Here is a 17,105-nt window from a genome sequence, read left to right on the forward strand (position 1 = left end):
CGCGTCCCGCGTCTTGCGGATGCGGTCGACGCCCGACGCCGCGCTGCCCCGGCCCGCCTCGCCGGGCGCGCGGACGGCGGCGTGGTCGTGGCTCCGGTAGGCGCCGCTCTCGGGCGCGTAGCGCGGCGCCTCGCCCGGGAACGCGACGGCCGCGGCGACGCCCGCGGACCGCTGGAGCCGCTCGTGGCTGAGTTGTTGTTTCGCGGGGTCGCCGGGCGGCGCGCCCGTGTGCGCCGCGGCCGTCGCCGTCACGAAGCGCGGGCCCGCGGGCGCTTCTAAAGGCCGCTCCTTGAAGATCGGCGCGTGCGCCTGCAAATCGCGCGACGTGAGGCGCATGCGGCCCGTGACGCAGCGCGGGCCGGCCTTGCCGCAGCCGTCGCGGAACTGGCGCGGCGGCCGCGCCGCCGCGCGCAGGCCGCTGCGGAAGCGCAGGTCGCTCGGGCCGGACTCGTCGCCCGTCTCGAGCGCGTCCTCGGCCTGGAGCACGCGGTCGCTCAGCGTCGCCGCGCCGGGCACGTGCCGCTCGAGCGCGGCCTTGCTGAAGGTCGCGCGGCTCGCGGACTCGTAGCGCGCGGCGTCGCTCGTGTCGTAGGCCGGCTCGTAGAGCCGCTCGTGGGTTTGTAGTGCTTGCGAGCTTGGTTTGCCGCGGTCCGCGGACCGCGGCCAGACGGCCTGCTTGCCCGCGGGCGACGACGGCGGCGGCGCCGCCGGCGCGTGCGCCTGCTTGCTTAGCACCTGCCCAAGTGATGGCATCGCGTTCGATCGGCGCGGCGCGTCGGCGTCGGCGTCGGCGGCGCGCTTTGCAACAGCCTTTTTTGCAAAGTTTACCTTTTAGGTTGATGTTGAGGCAGGGCTGCCCGTACTCGGCCCGACCGCCAGAGGCGCCGTTCGGCGCGCCGCGCCGACAGGAGCAGTGATGGAGCGGCTGCCGCACGCCGCGATGGAGTGCTGGTGGGAGCGGCCGTCGGAGATCCTGCCGTCGCCGCGCGGCTGGCCCGGCGGGCTGGCGGACGGATTGATGGTCGGCATCTGCACTCTCGCCGCCACGGTGCTCCTCGAGCTGCTCAGCTTCGACGCCGTGCGCGACATAGTCCGCAAGGACGCGCGGCTCTACCGGCAGGCCGTCGTCGCGAACCTGTCCAACAACCTCGTGCTCGGCCCGTTGATCTACTGCGGCGGCGTGAATCTGTTCGCGGCGCGCGAACGACGGCCCGCGGCGGAGAGCCTCGCCGTCGGCGTCTGCATGACCCTCGGCCACGCCGTCGGCGCGAACGCGGCGCCCCGCGGCCATGACGCTGCGCATCGTTGCGTTTTCGTAGGCTACTACGCGGCCCATCGGGCGATGCACACGAAGCGGCTCTTCTGGATGCACGCGTTCCACCATCGCTTCAACCGCCTCGTGTGTCCCGTCGCGGCGAATGCGGTGACCTGCTGGGAATACACCTTCGCCTACATGGCGCCGTTCTTCGTGCTGATCCCGTTCTTCCGGCCGGACGCGCGCGCCGTCGTCTTCGCGGGTTCGTCCGTAAGCCTCGGCAATCTGCTTTGGATTCCCGACCAACAGAGACCTCCGGGGACCTCGTGGGACCTATTAAGGCGTTTAGGCTACTAAAACCGACGATTTGGGGACTTTCGATTTTTCGTGACCGAGCATAGAACAGGGGGTGTTGGAAGCCTAGCCTAAAGCTCGGTGATGTCCTTGTCACAGGACGCCAAGACAAGTGAATATTCAAAGCCCACGGCGACACGAACGGCCGATGACAACCAGCACACGTGAGCAGCGCCTGGCCCTCACAGGCGACCTTCTTCCGGCGGTCCGTGTTCGCCTTCGATTGAGCTTTTTCGCGCTCGCGCACGGCATCGACGTCCAAGTGAAGCCACGATCCGAGTCCGCCCTTCTTCTCCGGAACCCACTGCCAGTCGCCCTGCCACGGCGCGGCGCCGCTAGTGAAGTCCGATGCTCAGGTTTTAAACCCAGGTCTTTTGGTCTGATTCCCAGGTTTGATGCTTTTCCAGGTCTTTTTGAGTATGAAACCCAGGTCTTTTGGAGGTCCATTTTTTTTATTATCCCCCCTATATAAATTACAGATATGTTTGCCGCTTGACGACAGGATGCCCCAACCCGTTTGTCCGCAGGAGTGCGCATGCGACGTCTGGGCTGCCCCGACGCCGCCAGAACCGCTATCGGGGCCCATCCCGGGCCAAGGAAGTGCACTGGAGCACGCCAGTGAGTTGCGCCGGCGCTGCCCCATCCTTTTGGCGGAGTACATTCGGTCGATCACTGCGGCTGCGGGCTGCGCGCGCGCCCACTCGATTTCGGGATCCCGTCTATTACCGTCACAGTTTCACCCACTGAGCTAAAATGGCCTTCCCTATGCCGTTCTGTGTCTGATTGTAGGTTCGAATGCCCGCGCGCGCGCGCGCGCGGCGGCGGCGGCGGCGGCGGCGGCGGCGGCGGCGGCGGCGGCGACGACGACGACGACGACGCTGCTGCTGCTGCTGCTGCTGAAGGTGATGGAGGTGATTGTGGTCCACCTGTGGCCCACCGCCGGCGACCTGGACCACGCCCTGGGCGACTTCTAGGTTTTTTTCGTAATTCGAGGGCCTGGGTTTCAATCCCAGGTCTCTCTTAGTCTGAAACCCAGGTCTGATGCTCGATGCCCAGGTCTCTAGTCTCTGGGTCTCTGATGCCTGACCTTCACTAGGCGCCGCCGCGCGCGCGCAGGTTTGTGGCGAGCCGCGCCGCCTCGCCCGTTGCCACGTACTCGGATCGATTGTGCCGCAGGAGCCACGCCCGGAGCGCCTCGGGGCTGGGGGCCACGAGCGTCGACTCCGGCAGCGCCGACGCGTCGAGGAGGTGCGTTTTCAGCCGGCGGCGCGTCTCGTCGGCCTCCTGGTCGTCGTTCACCAGCCAGGTGAGCACGAGGACGTTGCGCCAGTAGTCGATGCCGACGATCCTGTGGAACACCTTGAGGGCGAGGCGCTTCCCCTTGACGTTTATGTAGCCCACGGCCGCCTGGCCGGCCGACGTCGCGACGAGGAAGTAGGCCTCGTACGCCGCGACGTCCTTGAACACGGACGCGAAGACGCCGAAGGAAGGGACCGCCCGGCCCTTGTCGTCCATGACCATGATCGTGAAGTGGACGATGCACGCCGCGGTCGCGACGATCAGTCTCACCTGCTTGAGCCACGGGTACTTCTTCCGCCACATGCGCTTGTCCGCGTGCCGGCCGAGGGCGTCGGCTGCCCGTTTCGTCGGCCCGTTCACCAACACCCGCACGCTCGCGTGCAAGGCCGGCCCGACCATCTTGCGCGAGAAGGCCTCGATCTCCGAGAGCGCCGGCGCGACGACCTTGGCGAGAGAGGCGTAGTTGAAGGCCCGGTTCTCCTCGTCGACGCCCTGCGTGAAGATCGCGAAGCCTGGGTAGGAAAAGGGTGCGAAATTCCCAACTTCAAAGGCTCCTATCTCGGTCGTTTTCCGCTCGTTTCGGCTGATTTTTGGACGAGCGATCATCTCTCGGAGCGCTCTCGAAGCGTGGATGCTGCTTTCGAAACGCGCGCGCGCGAAACACTCACGTTGAAGCGACGTTGAATCACCCTTTTCCTGCCCTGCGCGAAGCCGCGGCGGTTGTTCGCCTTGTGGATAGAACGCGAGCTAGTGAAGGTCAGGCATCAGAGACCCAGAGACTAGAGACCTGGGCATCGAGCATCAGACCTGGGTTTCAGACTAAGAGAGACCTGGGATTGAAACCCAGGCCCTCGAATTACGAAAAAAACCTAGAAGTCGCCCAGGGCGTGGTCCAGGTCGCCGGCGGTGGGCCACAGGTGGACCACAATCACCTCCATCACCTTCAGCAGCAGCAGCAGCAGCAGCAGCGTCGTCGTCGTCGTCGCCGCCGCCGCCGCCGCCGCCGCCGCCGCCGCCGCCGCCGCCGCCGCGCGCGCGCGCGCGCGGGCATTCGAACCTACAATCAGACACAGAACGGCATAGGGAAGGCCATTTTAGCTCAGTGGGTGAAACTGTGACGGTAATAGACGGGATCCCGAAATCGAGTGGGCGCGCGCGCAGCCCGCAGCCGCAGTGATCGACCGAATGTACTCCGCCAAAAGGATGGGGCAGCGCCGGCGCAACTCACTGGCGTGCTCCAGTGCACTTCCTTGGCCCGGGAATAGCGGTTCTGGCGGCGTCGGGGCAGCCCAGACGTCGCATGCGCACTCCTGCGGACAAACGGGTTGGGGCATCCTGTCGTCAAGCGGCAAACATATCTGTAATTTATATAGGGGGGATAATAAAAAAATGGACCTCCAAAAGACCTGGGTTTCATACTCAAAAAGACCTGGAAAAGCATCAAACCTGGGAATCAGACCAAAAGACCTGGGTTTAAAACCTGAGCATCGGACTTCACTAACGCGAGCCCATGCCCGCGTCCGACGCGCAGCGCCCGACGCTGCGCATCGCGACGTTCAGATCGGGCGTCATCAGCACGCCGAGCTCCGTCGCGGCGACGAGGGCCACGAGGACGCTCGTCATGACGGCGCTGTAGCCGAGGCCGAATCGCGGCTTCCGCGTCTTAGAGGGCCCCGTGCTCCTCGAATATGCAGCGACGTGCAACGATCCCAGCGGCTTTGAGGTCCGCAAACATGCACATGAAAAGACGCGACATCCGGACGATTGCGAGGTGGCGCAAACGGGCAGCCTCAGGGGGTGGAATGGGGCGCGGCAGCTTCCCCCGACCCGAATTTCGGTCGCCTTCGAGTCACAGAGCGTCGGGAATCGTTCGTCATGAGGGCGATCAGATGCCCTCGCGGCAGCCCTTCGGCTCGAGCCGATTTGATCGAGATCACCTCACCGGCTCCGGGAGGCGCGCGGCGCCGCGGGTGACACGGCGCTCACTGCGCAATGCATGCGGCGTTCGGGCCGCGGCAACCTTGACAGGCCACTCGGGAGGGACATTCCAGGCGGTGTTTACTCGAGATGCCGCGGCCCGCTCGAGCCCTGGAACTAAGTTGGGCCTCTCGTCGGTCGCCCCCCACCATTAACGGCCGTTCTCGTCATCCACGGGCTGCCCCGACGCGAACTAAGTTGCTCGCCTTCGACCGATGGTCTTTCCCGAGCGACTCGCACCCGGGCCCGAGGCGCGGCAAGGTCCACAGACCGAGCGCCGCGCCAAGTCCTGGAACCGCTGCATCGGCTAGCGAAAGACGCGTTTTAGCCCAGATCTGACAAAACGAGCAAAGCCTGGGGGGGCTGATCTCAGATCAAGCCGGGTCCAGCTCCCATAAACAGAAGCAACATCGTCGGAAATCCGGAAAAGTACATTTACGGCCGCTACGACGCCGGGGACGCCTGGTCTTACCCCGGGGACGCAGAGCCGAAGCCAGAGGCGTCGACGGACGCCATTTGCGCCGTCGGCCCCGGCCCCAGTCGGTCGGCCGGCCGGCCGGCCGTCGTCGTCGTCGTCGTCGTCGTCGTCGTCGTCACGCGCGCGCGCGTGGAGATTATAGCGGAGAGCAAGTCCATGGCTTCCTCGGACATGTTCTAGACCACCTCCATGAAGCCGCGCAGCGCCCAAGCACCGGTTTTGGTCTGGAGCGCCTCCTTGCCGCGCGAAGCGCGGGAGAAAAAATTCGGCGGGATCCAGCGCGCGTAGCGGTCCAGAACCGGCGCAGCTGCACGTGTCGCTCGCGCACGGCGTGCAAGCGATCGCGCCCTCGCCGGAAAATGAGGCCGCTCCGCGCAGCCGCCGCCGCCGCAGACGCCGCTGCCACAGAGTCGCCGCACCCGCCCCGCGCGCAGCGCGGGAGAAAATTTCGACTTCGTCGCTGGCCAGAGCGCAGAAACGACCCTCGCGAATGGGTGTGAGGTCAGGCACGCAGCGCAGCAAGTCCACCGCGCGCAGCGCGCTGAGATGGTAGCGCCATCCTCTCAACTACGCTGTGGTATTTTTCGTCCGCACACCGTCGCCGGGGGTTTGAGAAAGGTAAAGTGATCGATTTCGCCGGGGGGCGCCGCCCGAAGCCCAAAAACGTTACTTTACCTCCCCAAAGCGTCTAGGAACCCTCCGCGGACGCTGGATTCGCCCCCACATAGAGGTCCTACGTATAATCCGTATAGCGCACGCGTTTATGGGAGCTGGACCCCACGAGCGACGAGATCGGGTTCACGGCGTCGCCAGTGAGAGCCTGTGCGGCTCGCTGGGCCGCCAGATTTTGCAGAGATCCGAGAGTTCTCTGGGTTTTGTTCTATTCTCATGGGGATGCTGGGCAGCCGCGGCTGCTGCCGAGCAGATCGACACGCTGCGCTCCTGGACGCAGCGCGAGCTGTGAGGTCGAGCTGCATGGTCTACGTGAGCGGCGACGGCGCGATCTACCGCGCGCGGTCGCCCCGGTCGCGCTAGAAGGAGACGGTGCAGTGGCAGCTCCACTCCCTGCTCGCCGTCCTCGTGATCGCCATCGTCGCCGCCATGTGCTCCGTGCCGACGGTCCAGGACTTGAGGGAGCACCGCGTGCGCGAGGACGGCCTCTGGTTCGCGCCGGCGATCGACAAGCACCGGTCGCTCGGCGTCTGCGCCGTCGCCGAGGTCGCCGTGGGCGGGAAGCCGACCTGGCACGTCGGCGCCTACGGGGCCTGGGTCGCGCTCCGCGGCGGCGCGCTGCTCCGGGGCGCGGCCGCCGACGACGCGACGCTGCTCGTCGCGCTCGTCGTCGCGGGCTTCGCGCTCCACGCGCTCGGCCTGCCGTCGCGGGGCTGGCTCCGGCGCCACTGCGCGGCGAGCGCGGCGAACGCGCGGAGCGGCCGCGTCTGGTGCCTCGTCCTCGCGGCGCTGGCCCACGAGGACGCGCTGCACCTGAGCATGAACGGCCTGGCGCTCGGCCGCGCGGCGCCGCGGCTCGCGGAGCGGCTGGGGGACCGGCCGTCGTTCTGGGCGTTCGTCGGCGCCGCCGCGGCCGCGAGCTCGGGCGCGTCCATCGTCCTCGACGCGCTCCTCCGCGGCTACTCGGAGACGCGCGGCGCGTCGGGCGTCCTCTTCGCCATGCTCGCCTTCGAGGCCGCGCGCGCGCCGCGACGACCGCGTTCTACGGCGTCCCGGGGCTCGAGATGCCCGCGTCGACGGCGATGCTCTGCTCCCTCGCGCTCGACGCGCTGGTCCGAAGGCGGAGCGGCGTCGACTTCGCCGCGCACCTCGGCGGCGCGGCCTTCGGCGCGGCGTTCTACCACTGGCGTGCCCAGCGGTGCGCCGCGGGCGGTCTCTTCGCTTTGCTCCCCCGGCGGTGCTAACTAGACGTGCTGTAGGAGCGAGTTCCGCCGCCGCGGCGGGTCCTTGGACGGCAGCCGGACCGTCGGCGGCTTGCGGTACTTGTCGCGGAGCGCCGCGGGCATGGGCGTGGGCTCGCGCTCGAGGTCCGGCGGCGCGGACTGGTCCGACGCGTCGTCGGCGGGCGCGGGCCGCTGGACCATGGACGCGCGCGGGTTCCGCACGAGGAAGGCCGGCGTCGACGTGGACCGCTGGAGCATGGACGTGCGCTGGAGCACGGACGCGCGCGCGGGCGGGGCCGCTGGGTAGCTTCAAGTGACCTTCAAACTCGCGCAAATCACATCGGCGCTCCGCTTTGGATCGGCTCGAGCTTTTGCAAGGAGCCCTCGTCGGGTGAGAATCCAGCTGGGTGCTGCATCAACCGCGGCCGAAACCCAGCCGGCGTCGCCGGTGGTCCACTGCGACCGCGCTGCGCGCGCGTCCGCGCGACGGTGGCCGGAATCGGTTGACGAGGCGCCGAGAACCGGCCCTCGACCCCCGAACCCAAAAGACGCGCGAACATTGCCGCGGCGCCGCGCGACGCAACACACCGCGCGACTAACGCACCATGGGCGCGAGCAAGTTCCACGCCTGGATGCTCGAGCGCTTCGACTTCGCCACCGAAACGCGCGGCGAGACGCTCTTCGCCGATCACGTCGTCCTCGACATGACCAAGATCTGCCAGTCGGCGGCGCGGCGCTGCAAGAACCCGCGCGACGCCGTGAAGCGCGTGCTCGGGCGCGTCGAATCCTTGTTCGCGGCGCCCCGGGTCGCGTCCGCGCACAGCGTCGTCCGCGCGCGGCGCACCGTCGCCGCGCTGCTCGAAGGGCCCGCGCCGGCGGCCAAGCTCGCGTCCGCGCGCCTGCGGCGGCTCAAGAGCAAGGACGGCGCGCGCGCCGACGGCGTCGTGGCGCCCGGCGCCGGCGGCGACGCGCGGCCGCGGGGCTACGACGTTTTAGAAGTCGCCCCGGGCACGGAGTTCTCGGCCAAGCTCAGCCGGGAGCTGGGCGCGTGGGCGGAGAAGCGCTGCAAGCGGAACCACTACGGCGACACGCAGGCCCAGGGCTTCCGCGCCGTCTTCGTGAGCGACGCGGCCGTGCCCGGCGACGGCGAGCTCAAGTGCCTGGAATACGTCGCGGCGCTCGCGGAGGCCGCGGCCGCGCCGGAGGACGTCGTCGTCTACGGCGGCGACGCGGACATGGTCGTCATGGCGCTGTGCCGCGCGTGCGACGGCGACGACACCTTCGGGCCGGGCTTAAGAAGCCTCGTGGTCATGAACGACGTCGGCCGCGTCTACGACGTCGGCGAGCTCGTCGAAGCGCTGACGGCGTCCGCGGAGGGCCGCGGCGACCGGTCGCGGCGCCAGCTCGCGCTGGACTTCGCGTGCCTGGCGCTCGTGGCCGGGGGCAACGACTACCTGCCGCCGCTGTCCGTCGCGTCCGACGAGCTCTGGGGCGCGTACGTCGCTGTGTGGAAACCAACCACTGGTTCAGGGGGTCCTGACCAAACTTCAGAACTCTCTAGCTCGATCAAATCGAAGTCGATTCGGCTGATTTTTGGACGAATCGATTGCTCTCGTCGAGTTCTCGAAGCACAGCCGAATAGCTTGCGTCGAAACTGTCGCATATGCTCACATTGAAGTCGGGTTGAAGATTTTCCACACAGGTACGTCGAGGGCCTCCGGCCGCTCTACGACGAGGCGACGGGCCGCGTCGACGGCGCGGTGCTCGCGTCGCTCCTCGAGGACCGCCACGACGCGGAGACCATCGAGCTCAAGCGGCGGCGCGTCGTCGAGGACGCGCGGAGCCACGCGCGGACCGCGCGCGGCGGGCCGTCGGCGCCGCGCGCCGTCGAGGTGACCTTGGTGCGGCGCGCGGACCGCGTGGCCGTGCGCGTGCTGACGCCCAAGGATTTCGGCGCCGTCGCGTCCGGGGCCGAGACGCTGACGTACCGCGTGCAGTGGCGCCGGGCCGGGGGCGCGGGCTGGCGCGACGCCGTCGCCGCGGACGCGCGGCGGCCGTTGGTCGGCGTGCCCGGCGACGCCGTCGCGTCGCGCGTCGAGATCTTCGTCGACGCCGGGTCCGGCCCGCTCGAGGTGCGGTGCCGCGCGGCGAACTGCACGGGCTACGGGCGGAGCCGGACGACGAAGGTCCGGCGGGACCCCGCGTGGTGCGTCGCGGTGTGTCCTCGGGGCACGAAGTGCGACGAGCCGGCGTGCGTGCACGCGCACGAGCTCGGCCAGCTCGCCGAGGACTGGCCGACGCCCGCGGGCGACGCCTGCCCCGCCTGCCCGCCGCCGGGCCTGCGGCCCGAGGAGGACGACGGGTCGAGCTCCGCGTCGACGGAGCCCGACGCCGACGGCGCGGCGTGGGACGAGGCCGAGTGGCTGGCGTCGCTCGAGTGGTGTTTAGGGGCCTACGTGCGCGGCCACGTGCGCGATAGCTCCGTGCGCTACGCGCGGCCGGCGGCGCCGCCGCCCGAGGCGGTCATCGCGCACGCGGCGCGCGGCGGCGTTTCGGAACCCGGCGGCGCGCGCGACGAGCCCTGGGTGCCGCCGCTGAAGCCGTTGGAGGCGTTGGCCTGCCTCCTGCCCGGGAAGCAGTGCGCGCGGCTGCTGCCGCCCAACCTCCGCCCCGTCTTCGACGACGGGAGCGGCGCGGAGGACGCGTGGTTCGGCGCCGCGCCGTCGCTCGACTTCGCCAAGGTCGCGGCGGCGCTGGAGACGTTGCGCGACGACGAGACGGACGTGCCCTTCGCGAGCCCGCTCTTGATTCGCGCGGACGGCCGGGGCCACGTCGAGCGCGCGGTCGTGCCATTTCTCGAGGGCCGCGCGGACTACGGGGGCCCGCTCGCGGACCTCGGCGCGGAGCCGGAGCCGAGCAACCGCGCGTACACTTGGGACCCGCGCGCGGGCTACTACGCGTACCCGCCGGAGGGCTACGAGGGCTACGACCCGGCCTACGCGGCGGCCTACGCGGCGGCCTACGCCCAGGCCTACGCGCGCGCGCCGCCGCCGCCGCCGGGCTCGCCCGGCGCCGCGGCGGCGCCGCCGCCGCACGAGCTGCCCGAGCCCATCACGCTCGGGCCCATCTACCGCGACGGCGCGCCCATGGCCTTCCCCGCGCCCTACGCGGGGCCCGTGCGGCGGGGCGCGGCGCGCGGCGGCCGCGGCGCGGACCGCCTCCGAGCCCGCGCGCCCGCGGCGAAGGGCGCCTGCGAGCCCGCGGACCGGCCCCGGTGCCGCTTCTTCGCGTCGCCGGCGGGCTGCCGCCGCGGCGCCGACTGCTGGTACGCCCACGGCGACCCGCCGCCGGGCTGATTGTGCTGTGCTCTCCCCCGGGGGCTTTCGAGGGCCCCCGGGACGTGTTAATTTCGGGATCGGATGGTTGGGTGAAGGGTTGCTGAAGGGCCGCAGGCCCGGCCGCAAATCCAGCGCAACGGCCGCCATGACCGAGGTGATCGTCCGCATGTTGAATGCGAGGTGAAGGGCACGGCCGGCCGGCTCGCACTGTCGCAGGCCTCGATCGCAATGGCGGCCATGACGGACCCTACCCAGCGCCTCGCCGCGGCGCTGCGCGCGTGCGCGCGGCGCGTCCCGACGCGTCTCCACCTCACGGCCGCCGAGCGCCGCACGCTCTGCGTCGCCGCCGCCGCCGGCGCGGCCTTCGCCGTCGCCTACCGCGGCGCCGCCGCGGCCCTCGACGCCATCAAGCGGCGCGCCGCGGCCGACGACGACGGCGACGACGCGTCGTCGGCGAGCGGCGACGAGGCGGGCGCGCGGCTGTCGCTCGTCTACGACGTCGCCGTCGGCGACCGCGTCGTCGCCGACGTGCCGCACAAGACCGTCCGGGTCGGCGACCGGGGCCAGGTCGTCGCGCTCGTCGCGGGCCGCCGCGGCGACGCGGGCCGCGCGCGCGTCGACTTCGGGGGCGGCGCGCTCTACAACTACGTCGTGGGCCAGCAGTGCCACCGCGCGCCCCTCGTCGAGGGCCGCGACGACGTCGTGCTCGGCGACAAAGTTACCGACGCGGCGAGCGGCGGGTCGGGCGTCGTCGTCGGCCTCGCGCCGGGCGACGGCGAGGTCTGGGTGTCGGACGGCCGCCGGCGCTTCAAAGCGCAGGCGAAACACCTCGCCCACGCGCCCCTCGCGGGCGGCCTCGCCAAGGGCGACCAAGTCGTGGCGTGCGCGGGCTTCGAGCGCGTGGAAGTCGGCGACCCGGGCGCCGTCGTCGGCCCCTGCTCGTCGCCGAACCTGGACGCCTTCGAGTCGCGCGTCCTCGTCGACTTCGGGGCCAAGGGCCGCTACTCCTACACGCGCGCGCAGCTCGCGTTCGCGGACCTCGAGGCGACGTTCGCGAAGGAGGACCGCGTCGTCGCGACGGCGGCCGTCGGCGCGCGCGTGGCACCGGGCGACCGCGGCGTCGTCAAAGGCGCGGACGCCTTGCGCGGCGGCCTCGTCGTCGACTTCGGGGACACGAGGGTGGCGACGGCGCCCGCGGCGGCGCTCAGGGCAGGACAAGAGAGCGAAATTCCAAACTTCAAAGCCTCATATCTCGGCCGTTTTCCACTCGTTTTGGCTGATTTTTGGACGAGCGATCATCTCTCGGAGCGCTCTCGAAGCGTGGGTGCTTTTTCCGGAACGCGCGCGCGCGGAACACTCACGTTGCAGCGACGTTGAATCACCCTTGTCCTGCCCAGGCGGCGCTCGCGCACGCGCCGCTCGTCCCCGGCCACGACGTCCGGAAGAACGACGTCATCCGCGCCAAGGTCGATTACGAGGATGTGCGCGCCGGAGACCTGGGCGTCGTCCTCGGCCCCTGCGACCGGGCCATGCCCGGCCGGGACCTGCGCGTCTGCGTGCTCTGGCGCCGGACCCGCGCCAAGAACAACTGGCAGCCGGGCAAGCACGTCGAGCTCGCCGCGCCCCGCTAGAGGCGAAAAACAACACGTAAGGACGAAGCCTAGCTGTCGAGGGTCTGGCGCCCGATGAAGATCTCCATGATGGGGTGGACGGCGAAGTCGGAGATGTGGTCCCGGTAGCGCATCTTCAGGTCCACGAGGTTCGCGTCGAACGTGTCGAACATGGACTGGACGAGCTCCTCGATCTGCTCGTAGGACATCTTCTCGTCGCCGAAGTAGTCGCAGGTGCGGCTCATGGAGAGGAAGCAGCTCTGGACCTCGGCCTGGCTCAGGTAGCCCGTGCCCTTGTCGTCCCACATCTCCATCGCGACGTGGAGCCGCTCCTCGAGCGTCGCGTTGACGATGGTCGCGAGGCCGCTGAGGAACTCGCGCACGTGGACCTCGTTGTTGCCCCGCTTGTCGTAGAGCGTGAACAGCCGCTCGTAGATCTCCCGGTCGCTCTCGTCGATGGACGCGGCGACCTCGGCCGCCTCCCAGGCCTCGCGGTCGATGGTGCCCCGGTGGCCCCGCATGGCCCGCTTCTTCAGCGCCATGAGCTCGGCGCGGTTGCTCTGCACGACCTGGCTGATCACCGACACGGCGAGCGAGTTGCCCATGGCCCTCGGGCGCGCGCGGCGCGGCGGCGCGGCGGGGCAGCCTCCGACGCCGCGCGTTGCAAGTCCGCGGCACCGTTGCGTGCAAGCACGACGCAAGCAACTTTGCGGGCATCCCATTCTCGGGGCTCGTGCGGGGCTGGACCACGCCCGCGGCTGCGGGCTCCGCGGGCGGCGGCGGCACGGAAGGCGCCGCCCGGTCGCGACGCCATGGGCGCCGCGGGCAGCACGCAGCGGCGCGCGTCCCAGGCGGGGACCGCGGCGCCCGCCGGCGCGCCGGCGCCCGCCGGCGCGGCGCCGCCGCCGGAGTATGCGACCGTGCGCGTCATCGTCCCGCCGGGCATGGCGCCGGGCCAGACCGCGGCCTTCACCGTCGCCGGCCGCACGCTCCGCGCGGTCATCCCGCCGGGCGCCGTCGCGGGGTCCGCGTTCGACGCGCGCGTGCCCGCGCCGGCGTCGCGGCCCGGCGCCGCGCCGCGGAACCCGGAGATGGAGGAGCTGCTCACGACGCAGCTCAGCGCCGTGTCCGCCGTGCGGGAGACCCTCGGCGCGCCCGCGTCCGACCTGAGCGACGACGCGATCATCGCGGCCCTCAACGCGCAGCACTACGACGTCGAGGCCGCCGTCAGGGCAGGACAAGGGTGATTCAACGTCGCTTCAACGTGAGTGTTCCGCGCGCGCGCGTTCTGGAAAAAGCATCCACGCTTCGAGACCGTTCCGAGAGATGATCGCTCGTCCAAAAGTCAGCCGAAACGAGTGGAAAATGGCCGAGAGAGGAGCCTTTGAAGTTGGGAATTTCGCACTCTTGTCCTGCCCAGGCCGCCGTCGCCGCGCTGCTCGACCGGGGCTGGCCCCGGCCCACGGCGCCCCAGGCCGCCGAGGCCAAGGAGGCGCCGCCGCCGGGCGACTTCCCCGCGGCGCTCAACGCGTCCGCGCAGCGCCACGTGGCCGACTCCGGGGCGGGAAACGAACCCGACTTCGCTACGCGCGTATGCGCACCGTTGTGACCTACTTGTTTCACCGTCTTGAAAGGAACTCTTGCCGAGAGAACACGATGCCTCCACAAATCCGCCGAAACGACCGTGATGTGACCGAGAGAGAGAGGTTCGACGGTTTCGCCGGACGGGGCGTTTTTTTCACCGGTCGTTCCCCGCGCAGGCCAACTCGCACCTCGAGCAGATGGACGCCGCCGCGCTGGCGGCGGCGACGGACGGCTTCTCGGACGCGCGGCTCCTGGGCCGCGGCGGCTTCGGCGCGGTCTACCGGGGGCGCCTCGCGGGGTTGGACGTCGCGGTGAAGCGGCTGGACGCGGCGTCGATGCAGGGCGCGGCCGAGTTCGCGAACGAGGTGCGCTTCCTCGCGCGCGCGACGCACCGGAACCTGATCCTGCTCCTGGGCTACGAGACCGAGGGGCCCTGCCTCGTCTACGAGCTCGCGCGCGGCGGCTCCGTCGAGGAGCGGCTGGCCTGCGCGAACGACACCTACGCGCCGCTGACGTGGTCGCTGCGGCTCGGCGTCGCCATCGACGTCGCGCGGGGGCTGAACTTCCTCCACGCCTGGCCCGAGGGCGCCATCGTCCACGGCGACGTCAAGACCGCGAACGTGCTGCTCACGGAGCCGCCCGTCGTCGCCAAGCTCTGCGACTTCGGCCTCGGGCGCCTCATGAGTGACCGGGCGAGCCAGATGACGACGATGAACCTCAAGGGGTCCTGGGGCTACATCTGCCCGGAGTACGCGCGGACGGGCAAGGTCGGGCCGGGCTCCGACGTCTACTCGCTCGGCGTCGTGCTGCTGGAGCTCATGACGGGCGCGGCGGCCTTCGAGCCGGCGCGCTCGCCGCCGGACCTCGCGTCCTACGCGCGCTCGAAGGGCTTCGACGGCGCCGCGCTGCTCGACGCGCGCGTCCGCGGCGACTGCGGCGGCTCAGTCGCGGACGTCTTCGGCCGCGTCGTCGAGCAGTGCCTCGCGGAGCACCGCGCGGACCGCATGGCCACGGAGACGCTGCTCGCGTCGCTCTTCTCCATCCGGGACACCGCGCGCGGCGGCCACTCCGCGGCCATCGCGGGGCCCTCCGGCGGCTCGGGCGGCGGCGGCGGCCACTCGTTCCTCGCGCGCCTCAACGAGGCCAAGTCCGTCTAAGGGTGCTCCCTAGGGTCGGTTGCCGCTTCGGCCGCGCGAAGGCGCTAGGGGGAGGTCGCGCCGGCGATCGCGAGCGCCGCGGCGACGTTCGCGGGCGAGCCGCCGTTGTGCGCGTCGTAGCCGAGGCCCTGGAGGATGGCCGCGGCCTTGCCCCCGCGGCCCCCCGAGCCGCAGTGCGTCACGATGGGCCGGTCCGCGGGGAGCTCGACGCCGGCCGCGGCGAGCTTCGCCGCGAACTCGTCGGCCGTCGTGAGGCGCTCGGACTGCGGCTCGCCGTCCACGTTCAGCGGCACGCGGGCCGCGCCGGCGATGGACGCGGGCGGACCCAGAGATACCCCCGGCGGTATCCCCCGTATCCTATAACACTCACACCCCGAGTCTGGGCTATGGACCACTAACGCTGCTTTTCTGCGGCCCTGTGATCACAGGGTAAGCCTGCTAACCCCAGCACCGCCGCAGCTCCGGCTGAGCGCCGCTCTCCGCCGGAGCGCCGCCCCGCGCCACGCCGCCGCGAATCCCGAGTCGGATTCCGCCGCGACACGGCCCGGAGCGGCAGCCCCTCCGAGTCCGCCGGCCGGGACCCCCCAGAGGCCCCCGCCAGTGTGGAATTCAACCATAGGCGTAGGACCCCCCAATAGAAGTATTATTTATTATTCTGAGGCGGGACGCGTTACTACTCTGTACGTAGACCGCGCGCGCGCGTGGTCCGGTGAGCTTCAATTTGGTTCGACCCTCGGCAAAATCGGTCGAATATATCATACTGAGTCAACCACGGCTCGTTAAATTGTATAATCGCATCGATTCCGACGTGTTTCAGGCGCGGGTCGCGGGTTCGGGCCGGGGAAACGTAGAGATGTAACTTCAACATTGCACTGATCGTGCAAACTTTTTGACCCAGGACTATTCGGATTTTATTTTGAATTCCACACTGGCCCCCGCCCGCGGCGCAGCCCCCTCCTGTCGCGCCCCGTTCCACTCGGGGCGCTGGGACTGCAGTAGACGCTCCGCGTCTACCAGCCGTCATCATGACCGACGAGACGGAGACCGACACGTCAAATTTCGCGAAAATGTTTGACAAACTCCCCGCGTTCAACCCGCCCGACACCAACAGCGCCGGCGCCATCGCGCTCCGCGCCTGGGTGCGCGGCCTGACGGCGCGCGGGCCGCCGACGCTCGCCTTCCTCCGCAAGTACGAGGAGGACAACTTCGCGGGCAAAGTTCTACGACTCGTTCCTGCCGAGCGGGACCGGCTCCGGAGCCAAGAAGAGCTACATCGCCCGCGCCCTCATGTACGCGCTCGAGACGCGCTTGGAGGGCACGGCGCAGGTCTACGTCGACCTGCTGATCCAGGCCAAGGGCGACATCTCGTCCAAGGGCATCTTCCTCTCGCTCATCGAGGAGTACAAGGCCGGGGACGCAAGCGACGTCCGGCGCGACCTCGCCGCGCTCTCAGCGAACGCCAACGGCGGCCTCCGCGCGACGCAGTTGCGCCTCAAGGTCCTCGCCAACCAGCACCGCGTCGCCACGGGCATGCAGCTGTCCAGCGCGGAGCTCCGCGACTACGCGCTCGACGCCCTCGACCCGTTCCGTGGTCTACGAGGTCTCCCGCCGCATCTTCCTCACGGGGTGCCTGTCCATGTTCGTGCCCGATTCCATCTCCCAGATCGCCATCGGGCTCCTCGGCAGCCTCATCTCCTACCGCGTCTTCAGCCACTACGAGCCCTACGTCGAGGAGGACGACGGCGTTGTCTCGGAAGTGGCGCAGACCGAGCTCGTCCTCGTCTTCTTCTACGCGCTGATGGTCTTCGCGACGGACAATCTCGAGCAGCACGACGGCGTCTTCTCGGGCAAGGTGTTCGCGAGCCTCCTCGTCGTGCTCCTCGCGTCCACGCTTCTCATCGCGGTCTGGCTGATCATCCTCGCGAACTTTAGCGGCGACGAGTTGCGCTCCTGCGTCGCGGGGCTGCGGCGTCGGGTCCGGCGGGCGGAAGACGCAAACGACGACGGCGGCGCGGCCACCGTCGACGCGGAGGCGGTGAAGCGGGCGGACGTGGCGCAGGACGCGGCCGGCCCCGCGGACGCCTAACTACACTGTCATGCCCTACCCCACGCCTACCCCGTAGCCCCCTGCGCCGCAATTACCACAAAGCAAGCTTGC

At 69.8% G+C, this 17,105-nt stretch overlaps 2 protein-coding genes across 2 annotated transcripts; one reads left to right on the forward strand and one right to left on the reverse strand.

Annotated features, from left to right (window-relative positions):
• Positions 1–2,701: 2,701 nt before the first annotated feature.
• On the reverse strand, positions 2,702–4,531 carry AURANDRAFT_62286 (expressed protein; the record flags this gene model as incomplete). Its single annotated transcript, XM_009036290.1, has 2 exons — positions 2,702–3,420; positions 4,411–4,531. The coding sequence occupies 2 exons, from the start codon at positions 4,529–4,531 to the stop codon at positions 2,702–2,704; spliced, it is 840 nt and encodes a 279-aa protein (XP_009034538.1).
• Positions 4,532–6,464: 1,933 nt separating this feature from the next.
• On the forward strand, positions 6,465–17,033 carry MUT9-3 (putative serine/threonine protein kinase; the record flags this gene model as incomplete). The annotated part of the gene is made up of 11 exons (XM_009036136.1): positions 6,465–7,022; positions 7,879–8,753; positions 8,961–10,434; positions 10,813–11,775; positions 11,994–12,203; positions 13,058–13,432; positions 13,627–13,752; positions 13,967–14,937; positions 15,765–15,777; positions 16,166–16,573; positions 16,611–17,033. 11 exons carry the CDS (start codon positions 6,465–6,467, stop codon positions 17,031–17,033), a joined length of 6,396 nt encoding a protein of 2,131 aa, XP_009034384.1.
• Positions 17,034–17,105: the final 72 nt, after the last annotated feature.

The sequence above is a fragment of the Aureococcus anophagefferens genome (genome assembly GCF_000186865.1).
Source record: "Aureococcus anophagefferens unplaced genomic scaffold AURANscaffold_4, whole genome shotgun sequence".
NCBI lineage: Eukaryota > Pelagophyceae > Pelagomonadales > Pelagomonadaceae > Aureococcus > Aureococcus anophagefferens.